We start from the raw sequence: 22,687 nt of genomic DNA, 5'->3' as shown, positions 1-22,687 counted from the left end.
CCCACAAGGATGTGTGCTGAGCCCCCTCCTCTACTCCCTCTTTACCCACGACTGTGTGGCTGTTCGTGGTTCCAACACCATCATCAAGTTTGCGGATGATACCACGGTAGTAGGCCAGATCACCAACAACGATGAGTCAGCCCACAGGGAGGAGGTCCAGCATCTCGTGAAGTGGTGCGCCGATAACAACCTGGCCCTTAACATCAAGAAAACCAAAGAAATCATTGTGGACTTCAGGAAGTCTAAAGGCGGAAGTCACACCCCCATCCACATCAATGGGGCTGTGGTGGAAAGGGTGGACAGCTTTAAGTTCCTCGGAGTCCACATCACGGAAGACCTCTCCTGGTCCCTCAATACCTCCTCTTTGGTGAAGAAGGCCCAGCAGCGCCTATATTTCCTAAGGAGGCTGAAGGGATGTAACCTGTCATCCCTGATCCTCTCTAACTTTTACCGCTGCACAATAGAGAGCATCCTGACAAACTGTATCACAGTATGGTATGGCAGCTGTAGCTACTATGACCGGAAAGCCCTGCAGCGGGTAGTCAAAACTGCCCAACGCATTACCGGCACCCGGCTACCGACCATAGAGCACATATACCAGAAACGCTGTCTACGGAGGTCACGGTCCATCATCAAAGACCCTACCCACCCCAGCCACAGTCTGTTCGCCCTCCTGCCATCTGGGAGACGCTACAGATGCATTCGCACCCGTACGACCAGATTTAGGAACAGCTTCTTTCCCAGGGCTGTCATCCTACTGAACTCCACAAATAAACTCTAAAGCCTGCACATCTGCCAATGCACTTTATTATGGTTATGTTTATGTTAATGTATTACAAGCCAAATGTATGTTGAATGTTTAAATGTCTTAATCTAAATGTACACTCTCGGGAGCCGCAAGCCTACATTTCGTTGTACTGCACTTGTGCACTAACAATGACAATAAAAGTTGATTTGATTTGATTTGATTTGATTTGATTTGGTCTCCCCAATGTAGAGGAGACCACATCGTGAGCAGCGAATACAGTATAATAAATTGCAGGAAGTACAAGTAAATCGCTGTTTCACCTGGAAGGGGTGTATGGAGCCCTGGACAGTGGGAAGGTATAAGGGCATGTGTTGCATCTCCTGCACTTGCACGGGAAGGTGCCGGGCGAAGGGGAAGGGGTGCTGGGGATGGTAGAGGAGTGGACTAGGGTGTCTCGGAGGGAGCGGTCCCTACGGAATGCTGAAAGGGGAGGTGAGGGAAAGATGCGTTTGGTGGTGGGATCACGCTGGAGGTGGGGGAAATGGCGGAGGTTGATCCGTTGAATGTGGAGGCTGGTGGGGTGAAAGGTGAGGACAAGGGGAACTCTATCGTGGTTCCGGGAATTGCGTTGCATCCTGGAGTCACGCACGCGCACACAATCCCCTTCTGAGAATGCATTTACCGAAGCCGCGTGGGCCACGCTTTCCTCGACTCCATGCGGAGAAGGTCACTGAATCCGCTGGTGGCTGGGTTTTGGGGAGGGGGGCAGGGGGTGTGGCAGGGAAAGAGAGAGGCTTGAAAGAACAGAGCGAGAGGGGGAATCGGGGAGGCGGGGCAAAGAGAGCTAGGGGATCGGAGGGGGGAGAGCGCGAGCAAGGGGATTGGTGGGAGGGGGAGAGAGAGCGAGGGGATCGGTGGGGGGAGAGAGAGAGAGAGCGCGAGGGGATCGGAGGGGGGAGAGAGAGAGCGAGGGGATCGGAGGGGGGAGAGAGAGAGCACGAGGGGATCGGAGGGGGGGAGAGAGAGAGAGCGAGGGGATCGGAGGGGGGGAGAGAGAGGGGATCGGAAGGGGGAGAGTGAGAGCGAGGGGATCGGAGGGGGGGAGAGAGGGGATCGGAGGGGGGAGAGTGAGGGCGAGGGGATTGGAGGAGGGAGAGAGAGAGCGCGAGGGGATCGGAGGGGGGAGAGTGAGAGCGAGAGCGAGGGGATCGGAGGGGGGGAGAGTGAGAGCGAGGGGATCGGAGGGGGGGAGAGTGAGAGCGAGGGGATCGGAGGGGGGAGCGTAAGAGCGAGGGGATCGGGGGGGGAGCGTGAAAGCGAGGGGATCGGAGGGGGGAGAGAGAGAGCGAGGGGATGGGGGGGGGGAGTGTGAGAGCGAGGGGATCGGAGGGGGGAGAGTGAGAGCGAGGGGATCGGAGGGGGGAGCGTAAGAGCGAGGGGATCGGGGGGGAGCGTGAAAGCGAGGGGATCGGAGGGGGGAGAGAGAGAGCGAGGGGATCGGAGGGGGGAGAGAGAGAGCGAGGGGATGGGGGGGGAGAGTGAGAGCGAGGGGATCGGAGGGGGGAGAGTGAGAGCGAGGGGATCGGAGGGGGCAGAGTGAGGGCGAGGGGATCGGAGGGGGGAGAGTGAGAGCGAGGGGATCGGAGGGGGGAGAGAGAGAGCACGAGGGGATCGGAGGGGGGGAGAGAGCGAGGGGATCGGAGTGGGGGAGAGAGAGGGGATCGGAAGGGGGAGAGTGAGAGCGAGGGGATCGGAGGGGGGGAGAAAGAGAGGGGATCGGAGGGGGGAGAGTGAGAGCGAGGGGATCGGAGGGGGGGAGAGTGAGAGCGAGGGGATCGGAGGGGGGGAGCGTGAGAGCGAAGGGGTCGGAGGGGGGAGAGAGAGAGCGAGGGGATCGGAGGGGGGGGAGAGAGAGAGCGAGGGGATCGGAGGGGAGAGTGAGAGCGAGGGGATCAGAGGGGGGAGAGTGAGAGCGAGGGGATCGGAGGGGGGAGAGTGAGAGCGAGGGGATCGGAGGGGGGAGAGTGAGAGCGAGGGGATCGGAGGGGGGAGAGTGAGAGCGAGGGGATCGGAGGGGGGAGAGTGAGAGCGAGGGGATCGGAGGGGGGAGAGTGAGAGCGAGGGGATCGGAGGGGGGAGAGTGAGAGCGAGGGGATCGGAGGGGGGAGAGTGAGAGCGAGGGGATCGGAGGGGGGAGAGTGAGAGCGAGGGGATCGGAGGGGGGAGAGTGAGAGCGAGGGGATCGGAGGGGGGAGAAAGCGCGAGGGGATCGGAGGGGGGAGAGAGCGAGGGGATCGGAGGGGGAGAGAGTGAGAGAACGAGGGGATCGGAGGGGGGGAGAGTGAGAGAACGAGGGGATCGGACGGGGAGAGAGTGAGAGAACGAGGGGATCGGAGGGGGAGAGAGAGAGAGAGAACGAGGGGATCAGAGGGGGGGAGAGAGAGTGAGAGTGAGGGGATCGGAGGGGGAGAGTGAGAGTGCGAGGTGATCGGAGGGGGAGAGAGAGGGAGCGAGATGATCGGAGGGGGAGGGAGAGTGAGGGGATGGGGGAGAGCGAGAGCGAGGGAATCGGAGGGGGGAGAGTGAGAGCGAGGGGCTCGGAGGGGGGAGAGTGAGGGGCTCGGGGGGGGGGGGAGAGTGAGAGTGAGGGGATCGGAGGGGGGGGGGAAGAGAGCGCCAGGGGATCGGGGGGAGAGAGAGAGCGTGAGGTGATCGGAGGGGGGAGAGAGAGGAAGCGAGGTGATCAGAGGGGGAGAGAGGGTGAGGGGATCGGAGGGGGGGGAGAGGTATCGAAGGGGTTGAGAGGGATCGAGGGGATTGGAGGGGGAAAGAGAGCGCGAGGGGGTCGGAGGGGGGAGAGAGAGGTGGGGAGAGAGGAGGGGGAGAGAGGAGGGGGGACAGAGGTTTAAAGGGAGAGAGGATTGACGGGGAAGAGGGGAGAGGAGAGATGGTCAGGAACTCAGGGTGGGGGTAGAGAGGAGAGAAGGTCAGCAACGTGGCGAGGGTTGGGGGTAAAGAGCACAGTGGGGATGGTGGAAGAACATGATCCAGGTCTAAAGGGCAGCGGGGGGAGATGAGAGCAAGAACGTGATCCAGATTGTAAGACGGATCACGTTCTTCCAACCCCACCCCCTTTCCACCTGCACCATGTTCTCCCTTTCCTCCCCCTTGACCTGGTTGATTTCTTTGAAAGCTCAGTGTGTGTGTGGCAAATGACATTGGACTGGACAAAATCGGGAAGTCATGACACTCACTATTCACTTCATACCCAATAAACCTGTTAACAATCCGTGACGTACACACGATGGCCCATCTATTTGGGCGGTAGCTGGGGTGGGGTGGGGCGGGGGGAGGTCAGGAACTTGGGTGGGTGGAGAAGGTCAGGAACTTCGGCAGGGAGGAGGTCAGGAACTTCGGGGGGCAGGGGTGGTGGGGCGGCGGGAACTTGTTGGGAGGGAAAACGTCAGAAACTTGCGGGGGTGGGAGGAAGGTTAGGAACTTGTTGGCTGGGGGGGGGGGCGGTGCAGGAACTTGTTTGGGGGGGTGGGAGAAGGTCATAACCCACGAGGATGCGCACTGTTTGTTCTATGTGAGCCCTTCTGTCTGGAGCCTGACAGAATGGCTCAAATTACACTTTGTAAAGTACTTGATTACTTAGGCAGGCAGGATCTAATTACACATTCCAGATAAACTGCTGCGTGTGTCTTGTCCGCCAAAGAGACCAATCAGGAATCTGGTGTTGGAAATAAACGCAACCTTTAAAAACCCAAAATATAAGTGTTGTCAGCATAGGTGGATTAGAACATCACTCACAGGCCAACAAGTTAAAAATGTCCATTAGGGCTCAGAAAGACAGATGGAGCTAGCCCATTTATTGCTGAGGAAAAAGCAACGGAAATGTGCGTGGTGAAAGGAGGGAAACTGGAGACCGATGCAACAACACAAGGTGGAGAAGAAATGTTGCGGATCAATCGGAGGTCCAAGATAGAGGAACAGAAAGAACAGCAATGATGCAAGGCAGAGGAAAAGGAGAGACTGATATGCTCTTGAACTGCCAACATACTACGATGTCAGAAATAAACAGTCTTGGTCAAAGGTTCTTTCTCCTAATTACCACACAGTGACCTCTGCAGGAAACTGTGAAATGTCAGGGAGGACAGGATCAGGCTGATGCCCTGCTGACAATCATTGTCGGCTGACAAAAGAGGAACATCCACTCGGGTGAACTACCTGAGGGCTGCCAATGATACTGTACAAATCATTGCCTCATGAGATGGGGAAGGGAAGAATACTGAAGAATATTAAACACTGCATAGCAATTTGTTTCATTTACTTTTGCTGGTTATGGTTATGGTGTGGAGATGCTGGTGTTGGACTGGGGTGGACAAATGTAAGAAGTCACACAACACCAGGTTATAGTCCAACAGTTTTATTTGGAATCACAAGCTTTCGGAGCGCTGCTCCTTCGTCAGGTGAAGTGGAGAGATGCCTATAGACACAGATTATATAGTCAGAGAATAATGCCAGATGATTACAGGTAATCTTTCTAACTGCCATTTATCACACCTCGGCAGAGAGATAATCACAGCAATCAAAGGTGTGAATGGTGTCCAAACAGGTCAGTCAGGAAAACATTACATCAAAGAACAATGAGGTGGGGTCACAAGGGGTAAAATGTTGCAGATGCTGGGGTCTGTATGAAAAACAAAAAACAGACAAAAAACATTTTCTTTGCTGGAAATCACAGCCGGTCCGGCCGCATCTGTGTAGAGAGAACAAGCCAATGACAACTCGAGTCTGGATGACCCTACGTCAGGTAGGGTTACATGCAGCGTGACATGAACCCAAGATCCCGGTTGAGGCCGTCCTCATGAGTGCGGAACTTGGCTATCAGTTTCTGCAGTAGTGAGGGGATAACTGCAGAAGGAATAATAAACTTGGAATAAAATTAAATTATCCGAATTTATTTTTAATTCAGTCATTCCACTAGTTATTGCAGGAAACTTCCTTGACCATTTTAGTAGCCTAGAAAAATTGATTTAAACTGGTTTAGCCATTCACCGCCAGATCTGGCTGGACCACATAAAGCATTACCAGGGTTCTGCTCTCATCTGCCAAAACTGCTCACTATTCCAGAATCATTCTGGAATGCAAAGATAAACCCCGGCTTCTATTCTCCACTACTAACCGTCTTCTTAAACCCCTCTCTCCTGTCTCCTCCACCCTCACCTCCGACAACAAGTGTGAGGAGCTCATGGATTTATATGTCTCTAAGAATGAGACCATCCATTCAGCTGCCTCTGCTACTTCCCTTCCTTCCCCTAGCCCTGAACTTGTATCTTTCTGCAGTTTCTCTCCGATCTCCCCATATGACCTCTCTGCACTCATCTTGTCCACGAGACCCACTTCCTGCTCCCTCGACCCTATTCCCATCAAACTGCTGATCACCCAACTTCCTTTTCTGACTCCCATGTTAGCTGACATTGTTAACGGTTCTCTCTCCTCGGGTACTGTCCCCCTCTCCCTCAAATCTGCCGTCATCACCCCTCTCCTCAAAAAACCAACCCTTGACCCTTCCGTCCTTGCAAGCTACTACCCCATCTCCAACTTCCCTTTCCTCTCCAAAGTCCTTGAACGTGTTGTTGCCTCCCAAATCCGTGCCCATCTTTCCCGTAACTCCATGTTTGAATCCCTCTAATCAGGTTTCCACCCCTGCCATATTACTGACACAGTCCTCATCAAAGTTACAAATGACATCCATTGTGACTGTGATAAAGGTAAACTATCCCTTCTTGTCCTTCTTGACTTGTCTGCAGCTTTTGACACGGTTGACCACTCTATCCTCCTCCCACTGTCGTCCAGCTGGGTGGGACTGCACTCACCTGGTTCCATTCTTATCTATCGAATCGTAGCCAGAGAATCACCTGCAAAGGCTTCTCTTCCCACACCCGCATCGTTACCTCTGGTGTCCCCCAAGGATTTATCCTTGGCCCCCTCCTAATTATCATCTACATGCTGTCCCTTGGCGAAATCATCTGGAAACACATGTGGCCGGAATTTTCGGAGGTAAGAACAGGTGAGTTGGAGGCGTGGGGGGGGGGGGGGGGGGGGGGGGGGGGGGAGTGAAAGTTGAAAAATGTGAACCCTGACCCAACCAGCCCACTTTCACCTTTCACTCAGGAGGGACGGGGTGGGCGGGCAGCCAACCCGCTGCCAGGAGGCAGTTGGCAATTTAAATATTATAATGAGGCCTGAAGCCTCTACTTTTAACCTGCTTTGCAGGTTTTACTGCAGACGGCTGGGGATCCTGGGGCTCGGGATTCCCGGTGGCTGCAATGAGACGGCCTCAGCCTTGGGGAGCAATCCTTGTGGGCCGGGAGGAGCAGGGGTGCTTCCTCCTGGCCCCCAAGCTCCCCCACCATCAGCCTTGCCCTCCCTGGGGTCGGAGTTCGCCTCCACCCCCTTATCGCGACTCGGCCCCAGGGATCAGACCCCCTCTCTGGGCTTGGACCACCCCTCTCCCCTGCCACCACCATCCTGTGCCCAGCACTAACCTGTTGCTGCGGCCTCCTTCTCCTCCTTCTCGGTGTCAAATTTGTCTTACAATACTCCTATGAAGTGCCTTGGGATGTTTTACTACGTTAAAGGTGCTATATAAATACAAGTTGTTGTTGTTAAATTGGCAATCAGGCTGGCTTCTGGGCGGGGAACCCGCCTCGGACATTGCACACATGCTGTCTCCAGGGTCCCCCTGCACTGTGCAGGTGGGGCCAGGGAAAATCTAGCCCACAGCGTCAGTTTCCACACATACGCTGACGACATCCAGTTCTACCTCACCACCATGGTCTCTAAATTGTCAGGCTGCTTGTCCGACATCCATTACTGGATGAGCAGACATTTTCTCCAATTACATATTGGGAAGACCGAAGCCATTGTTTTCGGTCCCTACCGCAAACTCTGTTCCCTAGCCACTGACTCCATCCCTCTCCCTAACATCTGTCTGAGGCTGAACCACACTGTTCGCAACCTTGATGTCATATTTGACCTTGAAATGAGCTTTCGACCACATATCCTCGGCATAACTAAGACTGCCTATTTCCACCTCCGTAACATCGTCCGTCTCCACCATTGCCTCAGCTAATCCGCTGCTGAAACCCTCGTCCATGCCTTTGTTACCTCTAGACTTGACTATTCCAACGCACGCCTGGCTGGCCTCCCACGTTCTACCCTACGTAAACTTGGTCATCCAAAACTCAGCTGCCCGTGTTGTTGTTGTTAAATTGGCAAGTTTGCTGGAACTTATTTTTATGCTAAATTAATAACTTAAAACACTTGTAGAGTCATGCAATTTAAACCCTGAGCTGACTAACAAACTTACTTTGTGGTTTCAAATAATCCTTTACTTCTAAAAGGCAGTGACCGAACTATAAAAAGGAAAATTTGCAAATGTTAGAAATTGGAGATGAAAACTGAAAATGGAAGTACACAGCAGGCCAGTTACCATCTTTAAAAAGAAAGAAGACAGGTTATAACAAGACAGGAGGTAAACAGGAATTTTAGTTTTAAAAAAAAGAGGTAGAGGGGAGAGAATCAACAGATACACCAATCACAGAGAGGAGGTGGGTTAATTGAGCAACAAATTGCTTAATAGAAAATAGTTAGATGATATAAAGGATCGGTGAGATGATGTAAAGACATAAAAACAGAACGTGCACATAGCGGGTAAAAAGACACAGTAGAGGTCCACACAAAGTAAAGTGTAAGAAAATAAGGAAAAATAAAGCATAAACTGAAGAAGTTGCGGGTGCAGCAGATCTGAAAGTAAAACAGAGGGTTTAAGCAAAACATGGTAAATTCACCAGTCCCAAGAAGAGAAAAGGAACAGGCCCACACCACGGGCACAGACCCCAACCCCGAGCACGGAGCTCCACCCCAAATGTGAACCCGCTTCCCCTCATTTGCATGTCATTGAACCCAGCCCTTCTCTGCGATTGGTGTATCGATTGGTTCTCATCCCCTCCCCCATTTTTCTCTCGATATGGTCCAACCTTACTGAAATGCTTGTCTTTCTGTCTTCAGTTTTATCGACACCAACACCTTGGCTGCCTGTGCTTGCAAACATCGCACCACCACACCTACGCCGCGAATATGCAGTCTCTAGAGAAAACGACTGCTACACCAGCAAAGACATGCTGATCCAGGCCGACTTGATTAACCTACCACCAACCCGTCTCAAATCTAGATGGCCATTTTGAACCGTCGCCGAATCCCTTCAGCGATCTCCCCTCAGCCTTGATGACCGATGGCAAATTGCTTGGAAGAACTGTGACATACGGAATGGATTCCTTATAGAGGACCCCACAGTACAACCTGAAGGATCAAACCTTCCTCGCAAACAGTGGAGAACCATCAACCACCTCAGAACCAGTCATGGTAGATGCTGCCACCTTCTTCATAGATGGAAGATTAAAGCACCCCCATCATGCGACTGTGGAGCTCCAAATCAGACCCTGGAGCACATCATTGAGCACTGCCCTCAGAGGAAATTCACAGGCAGCCTACGAGAAATCCACGCTGTTACACCAGACGTTTTGGCCTGGATATCTGACTTAGATATTGATATTTGATTTGCTTTGCTACTACCATACGAAAAAAGTAGTAGTAGTCTTCAGTTTTGATGGAGGATTATGCACCTGAAATGTCATTACCTGTCTTTCTCTTTACAGAAGCTGACTGACCTGCTGTGCATTTCCAACGCTTTCTGTTTTCAATCACATAACTATTGCTTTTGCAAAGGATATTTGCTAGAATATGTGTAAAAGGTTCTCTCAGAAAGGGGAAATATGATATTACATACTATTAATAGAATGTACAGCACAGAAACAGACCATTCAGCTCAACTGGTCCATGCCGGTGTTTATACTTCACACGAGCCTCCTCTTACCCCTCTTCATCTCACCCTACCAGCATAACCTCCTATTCCTATAATTCTCATGTGTGTATCCATATTATATATATATAATAAAATATACACACCCATTTTTTTGTCAAAACTTTTTCTGTCAGAATTTACATTCTGTAACCATATTACCATTAGAAATCAGAATTATATTTAAAAAAAACGAAAGAGTATTTTGTAATCTATAGTATTTTGCAAAGGAGAGCAGTTAACATAAAATGTTGCATCTTAGAGATGTCTGCATACATACAATTCTCCCTTTCCGAGCTTCATGCTTGAAAACTGATGGCGAAGCAGCCTCGGAGCAGGCATTTTGTGTAGAATGCCTCAGTAATATCACAAATGGGGAGTAAAATTCACTCAGCAGGTTATCTAATTCTTTCTTCTCCTCTCGCTTCCAACCTCTCTGACCATCACAACCTTTCTTGTCTCTATATTCTCAGCACAGTATACGCTTCTGCTAATGTTTTAAAATAACATCGTCTCCCAATCTAACTCATTCTTGAAATTTTGGATCTCAACCTCACTCAGTCTTCCTTTCCTTCTACAATCTACAAGCTTTCATTTAACTGAGTTTGGCATCAGAATTATTATTTCTCAATTTATTTTATCTTCTCTTCACCTGTTTCTTAATCAAACAAAAAATCAGTGGAATACATATTTCAGAAACAGGGGAGGGCCATGGCACCAGTATATTTAACAATGTGGCAACTCAGACAAGTAGCTACTTTAAGTACAACTATTAAAATGATTTAATAGAGAAATGCTAGTACCATCTTCAGTGGGCAATACTTATTACAATTTATGATGTGGCTGGTAAAATACTTAAAAATTCAGAGTTGACTATTTAACTTTAATACCATCCAGAAATTTTTACCTGTTGAATATTTGTCTTTAGCTCGTGTTCGCTCATCTGCATCAAAATACCAGACTGTTATGGCGTACCTAAAGTTTAATATGAAAGAGGTTAATGTTCCTCTAAATTACGCTAGTACAGACTGTTCACAGTTAAATGAGCTCGAGACATGCATCATCCCCACTAATCACACAGAGCACCATGGCTGCTGAATAATGTATTGTAAACCCAAAATTTGAACACCAAGTGTCAACGCTCTGCTTCATGATGTACTATATTATATTTGTAGCAAGCATAGCTATGCTTTAACAGTGGAAGATAAAGGATGGGTAAATCTGACTAGATGTCTCAAGAGGCAATGCTGTGAGGTTCTGTTTAGCCTCACAACTGGACAGGTCATTTCTCACAGCTGACCATGATATTTGGTGTCAAGATTTTGTAAGGTTTGGTGTTTTAAACAATAAAAATTCTCTCGCTCTGCAACAAATATATTCATATATTAAAATTCACATGTAAGGCATGCATTTCTTGTTAACCAACATTACTTTAGGATTTTTGGTTATGTTTTTCTGTCAAAAATTTACCATGGCAAAACATCACCCTCCATCTCCAGTCTTATTAGAAAAATATGTGGCTCAGTTAGTGCATAGTTGATATTTTGTATGCAGTTTGAAGGCTGATCCATGTCATCCATTACAACAGTGGTTACACTTCAAAAGTACTTAATAGGTATTTGGGACACCCTGAGGTCATGAAAGGCACTTTATAAATCCAAGTCAGTCTTCTTTTAATATAGGTATTGATTATTGCAACACAATCACTTGAAATGTGTCAGCAGTGTTGCTGAACCAACGTAGGAGCCAAGTTACCAACTTTGCTGATCATGCCTGTATGGCTGCTGATAATTTGTGCATATGCACTTAATGTTGGTACACACTAAATGCCGCCTGGCCACTTTTCAAAGTTTTACTGAAGAATTGATTCTCTCAAAGGACATTCTTTTTAAAAAAAAAAGCAAATCATCAGTTTGAACTGAGGGTGTGTCCAGGGGAGGGGCGCTTAATAGAGAATGGAAGAATCTTTAGTGCTCTACAGCCAGCTTGAAGCATCTTCTAAATGGAGATCGAGCTCAGCATTACTCAAAATATCTGCCTAGTGTCATGGTGAAAAATATCCTTGTGTGGCTCAGAACTACGAGCTTTGACACAATCCAGAATGTCAGCAATCAAAGGATACTGAATAATACATTGTCAACCTTTACAGACAAAACTTGATAAGAGTTTTGTTTCCACATGGAGCAGTCCATTCCACATATTCACCACCTTCTGCTTAAAGTTAGTTAAAACCAAAATTATTCATCTTCCAAGTTTGCACCCCGTCCTCAGTTCTAGAGCAGTGTCATCCAACAGAAACTTCTGATTAGCCACAAGTGTGGTTATGGTCACAGTTTAACCAACATGCACTAATTTTAGTAGCAAACACTTTACACACAATACAGATAAATGTACTTCACATGGTGTATATTTACTTAACCGCCATTCAGTAACCAAGGAAGGAATGCACTCACAATGATCAAAAAAACACTCCGACACTCTGCTTTTTATCTTACCATTTTACCAACAACTGCATTAAAGTTCGCACGCATACGCCATATGCAAATATGAGTATTGAGATCACATGCCCAATGACCGTGTCTATTACTCATTTTTATTTATTAAATCAGAAATGCAATTAGCCACATCCGGATTCCAAATTAGCCACATGTGGCTAGTGTTAATGTATTAGACAACACTGTACCAGAGTTTGTAGAAATCATTTTATCGGCGTTCAATTTATCAATTTCCTTAAGAATCTTTAATAATATTCCCTTAGAAGCTGCTCTTCTCCAGAGTAAACAATCCCAAGCTCTTTAACCTCTCCTCATACCTCAGATGCCTTAAGTTTGCTTGCCCTTTTCTGCACTGCCTTCAATGCCTGGATATCCTTGCTATAGTAAGGACACCAGAATTGTACAGTATTGCAGGTGAGGCCATACCAGTGGCCTGAACAGACTCATCATCACCTCCTATGCTTCGTGCTCTACCCCTCTGCCTATACATGCCAGGGTCCAGTTGGCTTTCCTTAATGCTGCTACACACTATCCTGTTGGTTTCAGTGCGCTTTCCACTAATACCCCAAGGGGGAAAAATTGAGTCGTGCCCCCTTTGGGGCACCAACTTCGCTGGGGTGCTACTTTCAGCGCCCAGAAAAAATTAGCACCCCCCGCGCCCAAAATTCATCGGTAGCGCCCCAAGAGGGAGGGGCCTTACGCAGCCCGACTTAGGCTCAGCTGGGCCACCGGGGATTGGAGTGCCGGCAAAAGAGCCCGGCACTCAAGAGAAGTGCCGGCTCGGAGCGCAGCCGGCACTCCGCCGAGGGGGGTGGGGTGGGTGCTCAGGAGGTCAGGGACGGCAACGGAGACAGGTGCTGGCAGGTGGCCAGCAACAAAAATGGCCTCCCGGCACCTCGCCTTTAATTAGCGCCGCCCCGACCGCGGGTAGGCCCCCCCGAACCCGTCGGACATAGTATCCGGCGGTAAGTCAGGGGGCGCTACCGAAGATCACGGCCGGGGCGCGAGTGGGGTGCCGACGTCATCGCAGGGCGCTAACGCTTACCGCTGCCGCTAACCTCCCGCTGAATTTCACGGGAGGCGTTGGCAGTGCCACGCCTGGGTGCTAGTTGCTTTGCGCCCCCCGTTAGTGCCCTAACTAACGGGAGGCGCAAAGCAACTGAATTTCTCCCCGCAAGATCACTCTTCAGTGTTGTGTCCTGTAGCATAGATTAATTTAGTTTATATTCCCACTGTTTCTTTCTCTTCCCCAGTTTCATTATCTTGCATTTCTCCACATAAAGGACAGAATTGTCCGGGGGGGGTCAGCAATTATTGGCTTGTTGACAGACCCTTAATAATGGTTTTAACCTTAACTGCTCGCCCATGGGGTCACGCTGCTCGTGAACGACATCTCTTAACCTGAGGCGGGAGTTGAATGACCATTGAATCATCTGATTAGTTGACAGCTTGAAATGTACTATAAAAGCTTCCATCTCACAACTGTTCACTTTCCAAGCGCAGAAGCGGTTGCTTACTCCATTTGAACACAGATTGAGCTTTATGCAGGCTGTAAATGTTTGGAACAAACTCTCCATCCATTATCACCTCATTGGAACAACCTGTCTCACCATTGACAGATCGCTTCTGTCATCTCAACTTCATCTGCCGTCTATTCCATTAGCATGGGTACCATTTATACTGTTGCACCTTGGTCCTCAGAATCTGACCATGATCAGCCGCAACACCAGCAGCACCAGGCACACCAGCAGCACCAACAACCTTCTCCACAATCAACTTATGCTATACAGGACAGAGGGCGCCAGCACCCAACCACATTGCTGCTCGGGAGGCCAAACATGGCCTCACCATGGCCAGCTTTACTTCACTTGACGCTGTACAACCTGGCTGCCACATGATGTGCCAGGTTGGTACCACCCCACACCAACACCATAAAGCATCCCTACTGTAGTGTATGTAACTGTTCTACCTTTAAGAGAACTATTGTATGTAACCGTCCACCTTTAAGAGAACTATTTTAGGTGTGGCACTACTTTATCCTGGCTGCTGTATACTGTAATACCGACGGTGACCACACCGGTATATAAGTGCTGTGGCAGAATTTATTGGGCAGATTCGCCCTGACCTTCGAATAGTAAAGTCCTGTTTAAGTTACTCTTGTAGTCTGTGTATTACTTCGCTATACAACCCACAGACTTTACAGTGGCGACGAGTTCGATCTTACCCTGCGGCAACAATACTTCTGAAGAAGTAAACGAGCGTCGAGAAGAGGCACCCGCCCTCGTCGTTTTGCTGAGAGAAAACTCGAGTCTGCAGACCAAGAAAGGAGGAAGATTTCAAACACGAAGTCTTCCATCAGCAACAGGCATGGATTGTCCCTTCTGCCACGGTGGTGAGTGAGCCGATCAACATGAGAAGCAAGTCGGCCACGGTGACTGTGAGTAAAGGGAAAATAGAAACAAATAAACGGAGGATAAGGGCGGTGCACTCGACCACGGTCGAGGGGGAAAGGAGCCGGACAGAAGTCGGGCCCAGAGGCGCTGAGACTGGGGCAGCGTGGAGCAGAAGCCGCGGTACAAGCGGGCTGGGGAGCGTCGTGAGACGACTAGACCGCGACGGCGAAAAAGGCCGGACAAATACCGCGACCACGAGGCGCTGCGACCGGGATCGTAAGGCGCGGGAAGATATAAACATAAATAAGCCATGGAGAACTCAGCCACAGCCGGGGAGGAAAGCACCGGACTGCGAGAAGCTGGGAGGCACGATTGGGGTGAAAAAGGCCAGACAGTGACTGAGGCCATGAAGCGCTGCGACCGGGATCGTAAGGCGCGGGAAGAGATAAAAATAAATAAATCGCGGAGAACTCAGCCGCAGCCGGGGAGGGAAGCACCGGACTGCGAGAGGGCTGGGAGGCACGATTGAGAGCCGCGCGAGCGGGAGAGACAGAGCCCGAGCGAGAGCCGCGCAAACGGGAGAGACAGAGCCCGAGAGAGAGCGAGCGAGAGCCGCGCGAGCGGGAGAGACAGAGCCCAAGGAAGACTGAGCGAGATCCAGCCCAGCGGCTGAAACTGTTCGCCGTCAACGGGTTGTACCCAGAGCCGGTTGCCCGGCCGAGAGAAGGGAACGCGCTGAAGCCGAAGCGCAGGCTGCGAACCCCGAAAGCCAGCGGCCGTCGCCCGAGGGAAAAGCTTACCCCTCCTGCCAGGGGAAGAAAAGCGGGAAACGCCATCTTGAAAGTGGGCGGGGAAAGAAGATAAGCGCAGGAAACCGCGGGAAGCCGCCAGTAGGCGGAGAAAAAGACAGAAGCGGGAACCGCCATTTTGAAAGGGGCGGGGAAAGAAGATAAGCGCGGGGAAACCGCCATCTTGGAAAAAAAAGAGTTAAAGAAATATTTCGTTGTTGTTTATCAGGGAGGTGAAGATGCCTAAGCGTGGTAACATCAACGATTTCGATTCCGAGGTAGAAGATTGGGCCACGTATGTAGAACGCATTGAGATATATTGTGAGGCCAATAAAATAGAGGATGATGATAAAGCTATAACCTTGCTAAACTCGATGGGGGCGAAGACATACGGGCTATTGAAGCATCTTCTAGCACCAGTTAAACCGGCGGATCAAACCTTCGATAATATTGTTGCTGTTCTGAAGGATCACTTGAACCCCACACCGCTGATGTTGGCGGAACAATTCAAATTTTATGCGAGAACGCAACGGAAAGAGGAAAGCAACGCGGAATACTTGGTCGAACTGCGTAGGCTAGCGAAATACTGCCAGTTTGGAGGAAATCTGACAGAGGCATTGCGAAACAAGTTCGTGTGCGGGTTGTCGAAGGAAGGAACGCAAAAGCGACTGCTCGAAGAGAACGACCTTACACTGGATAGGGCTGTCCTTATTGCAGCATCACACGAAGCCGCAGCGAAAGGAACTGCGGAAATGCAGCTGAAGGCAGCGGTCCTCAGTGTGGATCAAATTACTTCGGGTGCAACGAAATGTTATCGTTGTGGGAAGACAACGCACGACCAGAACCAATGCTGGTTTAAAAACCAGGACTGTAGGAAATGTGGCAAACTGGGTCACATAGCCAAAGTATGCCGGTCAGGGAAGAAGACCAACAACCAAAAAAAAAAGCCATCACAGGAAAAGCACAACAAAGCACACAAGGTGGTTGAGAAGAGTTCAGATGAACAGAAGTCGGATTCAGACCCAAGCGGCCAGGAACTGGGTAGTCTGAGAATTCATAATGTGAGTAAGGAAGCTGACCTACAAACTATCTGGGTCATGCTAAAAATAGCCGGAGTCCAAGTGAGAATGGAATTGGACACTGGATCAGCCCTATCAGTCATAAATCGAAGGGATTGCAACCGGCTATTCTCACATATACCCTTGAGAGATACCAAGTTCGTATTGCAGACATACACGGGGCATAAAGTATACCCCATGGGAAAGATAAGAGTCAAGGTGAGAGACAGGGGCAAAGAACACCCCGGAATGGACTTATACGTACTACCTGAGGGAGGACCACCACTTCTAGGACGGGAGTGGATCAAGAAAATAGACATGGAATGGCACTACCTCAAAGCAATAACGAGTGAGGACTCGGGGCAGATAATCAGCTCAGACTCTGAAACGGATGACGATAAGACCAGCCCAAGCATGAAAGACAAGTCTAAAATGAACTTGCTGACTAAGGTTGGTAGAACGAATGTGGGCATAAAGGCTTATGCTCCAGAGGAGAACAAAGCTTCAGAACAGAATTCCTCTGAACAACAACAACATAGCTTGACAGAGAATTCTGAGTCTGTTCAAGTTACAGACATATATATTACTGAGGAACATCGAGCTCGAACGCAAACTTATTTCAGATTACGACAGCAATTAGAACAATTGAATTGCCGTCTCGAGCAAGAGATGAAAGCAATGAAAAAGTTCTATGATACCGAATGGGAGAATCTGGAAAGACAACAGAAGCAGCTGGGGAAGAAAAGGGAGCAGGAGCACACAAACCGTCTGCACGAGGAGGTCAAACGAATCAAAGCTGATTCGGCTTCTGAAGGGGCGTGCTCCAATCCGGTGGAACAAGATGTGCCGCAACTGAAGGCGCTGGTTAGCAGGTTGCAGGCAGAAAAAGCTGAGTTGGTCGACATGACTTCCGAGCTCCTACTGAAGTTGGGTGCAGCATCGCCGGACGATTCATTTGTGGAAATTCGAATGATGGGGGCTGCGGATGATGGCGAAGTAGAAGCAGCAAAGGAGCCCCAGGACAAGGTTCTAAACAGCCCTGCAGCTAATGGAAAAGGGATGAGGACAGAAGAGTTAACAGTCAGCCAACTCCTCCAGGGCAAGGTTATAAACAGCCCTGTAGTTAATGGAAAAGGGATGATGGCAGAAGAGTTAACAGTCAGCCAACTCATTCATATGCTGAGGGATAAAACTCTAAAATGGGAAAAACTTAAATACGAGCCTCAATCTTCAAAGGGAAGGGAGCTCTCAAAAGTCATTGGAAGAGCTGAGGTGGCAACCCAGACTGAGAAGTCTGCAGCAGAACAGCCCTTGGATGCCAAAAGTACGCTGACGCACGGCAATGTAGAACAACAGAATACTGAAACAGCTACTTCAGTAGAGGGATTGAATAGTCTGATCAATCAATCTCCGAATGAAGTTGAAGTATTGAAATCACAAATGAGGTCATTAGTAAAAGACTTGCAGGAAGCCCAGAAAAAGCGGGATGAATCTGAACGCATGATGAAGTCTCTTCAGGACAGATGTCGGGATTTGGAACAAAAGTCGGCTAACGTCCAGCTGGGTAAGGAGGAAATAGAAGACCCTCTCGCTGGCCTAGCTCAGGACGACACCGAATATTACCATGATCTGTTGAGTGACACTGAATATTACGAGGACCTGGTCTGCCCAGCTTGTGCCGAGAACTCCCAAAGTGCCGAAATCAGGATGAATCACTTAAAGTCTAAGGAACATAGGGAGATGGTGGCGTTACAGCTGGCAGCTGACAATGGAGCCCCGAGAGTCTCCAAGAAGCAAAAAAGGAAAAGACGAAGCAGAAGATGATAACCATCTGAACCATTATTACCTCTACCTGATCACACACGTGGTCCCCCGAACGGAGCCAAATCAGTTGGAAAGTAGGAAAATTTCCCAAGGCAATCCAACTGTTTTTTTTTTTGTTTGTTTTAAAAAAGTCAGCAATGCTGGTTCAGAAGTGATGGAAGTAAAGCTGTTAAGTCTAGGGAAGGACTATGGGATGAGTCCCTCTAGCAAGGTGACCCGACTACACCACGGAGGCGTGGTCCGGACCGAGTCAAGAAGATCAGAGACTGAATCTGTGAACTGTTTCCCGCAGAGACTGAATCTGTGAACTGTTTCCGCAGAGACTACCTCTGTGAACTGTTGTAACATGAAGTTGGATATGTTATGATGTTATGTTAATGGGGAATAAGTATGTTGTAAGCTAAAAAGGGAGGATTGTAGTGTATGTAACTGTTCTACCTTTAAGAGAACTATTGTATGTAACCGTCCACCTTTAAGAGAACTATTTTAGGTGTGGCACTACTTTATCCTGGCTGCTGTATACTGTAATACCGACGGTGACCACACCGGTATATAAGTGCTGTGGCAGAATTTATTGGGCAGATTCGCCCTGATCTTCGAATAGTAAAGTCCTGTTTAAGTTACTCTTGTAGTCTGTGTATTACTTCGCTATACAACCCACAGACTTTACACCTACAATGTCCAAGCCATTCCTTTCACACTCATCACCATTGCGGGGGTACCGTTATGTCTCACCATTCACTGCAACTCACTAAGCCACTTCCAAAGGTGCAAAATGTTGAAAAATAAAGGTTTCAATGTTTGACAGCACATTAACAAAAACTTTACATGAACATTGGATAAAACACCCTTGTGTGTTGTTAGTTGGCATGACTGCACTAGGATGAGGGCAAGTGTGAGGGGTGGCTAGTGAGATGGGGATATGATAATGTAAATAGAGAGAGAGGGATGGGTGGAGATGCAAGGTAAGTTGGTGTGAGTAAGGATGTGCAGGAGTGGGGTAGGGAAGGCAGAGTGATGGGGATGTGATCAGAGGCACAGCAGGATGAAGGGGGGTGTGGCTTTGTACTCACGTTTCCTGATCTAATGAGATAATTGAAAGGTCTGCGCCACTGCACCCAGGTCCTCAATTATCAATCAATTCAATTTTATTTGCCATATGTAACCAGTACAAGTACAATTACAATGGAATGCTTACTCCCCGTAGGGACGCGTCAGCTATTCATACAGCGCCACGTTCAGAAAGTCAATATAATGGCTTCCAGTGGCAGTGGGAGCACGATGTCCCTCAGCCGCTTCGTCCTCCTTGTCACCGCGGCCTCCTCCTCACTGTTGCCGGCTCCAAGTGGTGGCCTGCTTTCCCGCTCGCGATCCGGCCTTTGGCCGCCATGCCCGGCTCCCCTCCTCCCAGTCGGACTGCGTGCTGCCCGCCATGGAGCTGCCGGCCGACGTGCTGCAGCGGGACGTCGTGGCTGCTGCTGCTGCTCGTTGCGCTGCACTGCCTCCGCCCGACTCAAGTAATTGAGTGGAAGCCAAAAGAAAATTTTAGTTGGTATTCATTTTAATCAAAATCTATCTTCGGCTTTCCAATCAGTTCTAATATATCGCTCTTTCTTTTTTCTTCGGCTTTCCAATTAGTTCAAATATATCGCTCTTTCTTTTTTCTTCGGCTTTCCAATCAGTTCAAATATATCGCTCTTTCTTTTTTCTTCGGCTTTCCAATCCTCCCGACAACATCCCTGCTTGTGACCTCTGCAATGTGCAACCAGACTGTCTTGGTCTCCTGGGAGGTCTCTACCGCCCATCGGAAGGGAAGAGGACCTCTCTGCGTGCTCTGACTCCTTCCATAAGCATATGGAGGGAGTCATGGGAGAACCTGGGTGCAGTCCTGCACCTCTGCGCAGTGACTGTCAATGTTTGCAGCACTTCAATGCTGTAGAACATTGACAGCACAAAAGTCAAAAGATGGCCATTTAAGGAAACCGGCTCAAGATACGTCATGAATGACGTCACCAGACCCGCTCCATCTAATTGGGCCGGGAAACGTGCTGGGCGGGCTTGACAAGCCCCATTGAGGCAAGTTCATTTTCGGCAGTGGGATGGAGCCAGCAACGGGGCCATGACCCGCCACCGATTGCACTGGACCCGCCAGTGAGCAAAATCATAAGTGTCATTTGCCACCTTTTCAACCTATCCAGGTCTTTATATTAGGTTTGTCTGTTCCGTATTATTTGAACCCCTAATTTGTTGTCATCCACAAATTTAGACAGCTTTGTTCCTATTCTAACTCCATATCATTTATACACACTGTAACTAGCAATGAACTCAGCACTGATCCCATTTAACTTGCCAGTAATCCTTTGACCTGCTAAAATCATATAGCACAGAGGCCATTTAGCGCATCGTGCTTGTGCCGGCTCTTTGGTAGAGCTATCCAATTAATCTCACTCCCCAGCTCTTTCCCTGTGGCCCTGTAAATTTTTTCCCTTCAAGTATTTATCCAATTCTCTTGAAAGTTACTACTGAATCTGCTACCACCGCCTTTTTATGCAGTGCATTCCAGATCACAACAACTCGCTGTATATAAAAAAAAAAAGTTTCCTCATGTTGCCTCTGATTCTTTTGCCAATCACCTTCCAACTGTATCCTCTGGTTACTGACCCTTTTGCCACTTGCAACAGTTACTCCTTATTTACTCTATCAAAACCATTCGTGATTTTGAACACCTCAATCAAATCTCCCCTTAACCTTCTCTGCTCCAAGGAGAACAACCCCAGCTTTTCCAGTCTTTCCACATAACTGAAATCCCTCATCCCTGGTATCATTCTAGTAACTCTCTTCAGCACCCACTCCAAGGCCTTGCCATCCTTCCTAAAGTGTGGAATGCCCAGAATTGAACACAATACTCCAGCTGAGGCCTATCCAGTGTTTTATAAAGGTTTAGCATAACTTCCTTGCTTTTGTACTCAATTCCTCTGTTAATAAAACCAAGGATCCCATATGCTTTTTTAACAGCCTTCTCAACTTGTCCTTCCAACTTCAAAGATTTGTGTGCATACACCCCCAGGTCTCTCTGTTCCTGCACCCCCTTTAAAATTGTATAATTTAGTTCATATTGCCTCTCCTCATTCATCCTATCAAAATGTATCACTTCATATTTCTCAGAGTTAAATTTCATCTGCCATGTATCTGCCCATTTCACCAGTCTGTCTATGTCCCCCTGAAGTCTGTTACTGTCCTCCTCATTGTTTACTACATTTCCGAGTTTCGTATCATCTACAAACTTTGAAGTTATGCCCTGTATACCCAAGTCCAGGTCATTAATATATATTAAAAAGAGTAGTGGTCCTAATACCGACCCCTAGGGAACACCACTGTATACCTCCCTTCAGTCCGAAAAACAACCGTTCACCACTACTCTCTGCTTTCTGTCCCTTAGCCAATTTTGTATCCATGCTGCCACTGTCCCTTTAATCTCATAGGCTTTAATTTTGCTAACAAGTCTGTGGTACTTCGTCAAATGCCTTTTGAAAGTCCATATACACAACATCAACTGCACTATCCTCATCAACCCTCTCAATTACTTCATAAAAGGACTCGATCAAGTTAGTCAAATACGATTTGCCTTTAACAAATCCGTGCTAACTTTCATTTATTAGCCCATACTTTCCAAATACCAATTAATTTTGTCCTGAATTATTGTGACTAAAAGTTTCCCCACCACCATTAGGCTGACTGGCCTGTAGTTGCTGGGGTACAACATTTACAATCCTCCAGTGCCACCCCCATATCCAAGGAGGATTCGAAGATTGAGGCCAGCGCCTCCGCAATTTCCATCCTTAATTCCTTCAGTAATCTAGGATGTATCCCATCTGGACCGGGTGACTTTTCTACTTTGAGGACTGTCAATCTTTTAAGTATCTCCTCTTTATCTATTTTTATCCAGTTAAGTATTTTTATGCTTGATTGTACCATGTCCTTTTCCATAACTATTCTAAACCCAAATGCTCTCCCAGTGAAACATGCTCCACTTGCCCCACTTCATTCCTCAGAATTAGATCCAGCACTGCTTCCTCCCTCGTTGGTCTGACAACACAATGATCAAGAAAGTTCTCTTGTACATATTTCTGGAATTCCTCCCTGTCTTTACCCTTTACACTGTTACTATCCCAGTCTGTATTAGGATAATTGAAGTCCTCCATTCATCACTACTCTGTAGCTCTTCCATCTTTCTGTAATTTGCCTGCAAATTTGCTCCTCTATCTCCTTCCCACTATTTGGTGGCCTATAGTATACACCCAGTAGTGTAAAGCTCCTCTATTGTTCCTTAATTCTAACCAAATAGATTCTGTCTATGACCCCTCAACTATATCATCCCTCCCCAGTGCTATAATAGTTTATTTGATCAATACTGCCACTTCCCCCTCTTTTTTTCCTTCTCCATCTTTCCTG

General features: G+C 48.6%; 1 protein-coding gene across 8 annotated transcripts in view; it reads right to left on the bottom strand.

Moving 5' to 3' along the window:
* Positions 1-22,687, bottom strand: part of egln1a (egl-9 family hypoxia-inducible factor 1a) — a 180,655-nt gene that overhangs the window by 6,525 nt on the left and 151,443 nt on the right. For 3 of the 8 annotated variants that reach the window (XM_085996672.1, XM_085996670.1, XM_085996667.1), the window contains one exon: positions 10,585-10,652. The exons of 1 other annotated variant lie outside the window; for it this stretch is intronic. In XM_085996672.1, coding sequence (XP_085852798.1) covers positions 10,626-10,652 — 27 coding nt within the window. In that variant the 3' untranslated portion in view covers positions 10,585-10,625. Of the gene's footprint in view, positions 1-5,161; positions 5,666-8,124; positions 8,173-10,584; positions 10,653-22,687 lie in introns of those variants that run through there. 4 more of the 8 variants (XM_085996669.1, XM_085996668.1, XM_085996675.1 and 1 more) reach the window with 4 other exon arrangements.

This window comes from Somniosus microcephalus, chromosome 9, assembly GCF_052327205.1.
Source record: "Somniosus microcephalus isolate GS21.2 chromosome 9, FLI_Smic_1.0, whole genome shotgun sequence".
NCBI classification, from domain to species: Eukaryota; Metazoa; Chordata; class Chondrichthyes; order Squaliformes; family Somniosidae; genus Somniosus; species Somniosus microcephalus.
The sequence above is the reverse complement of the archived record's forward strand: the minus strand, read 5'-3'. Positions and strand labels throughout refer to the sequence as shown.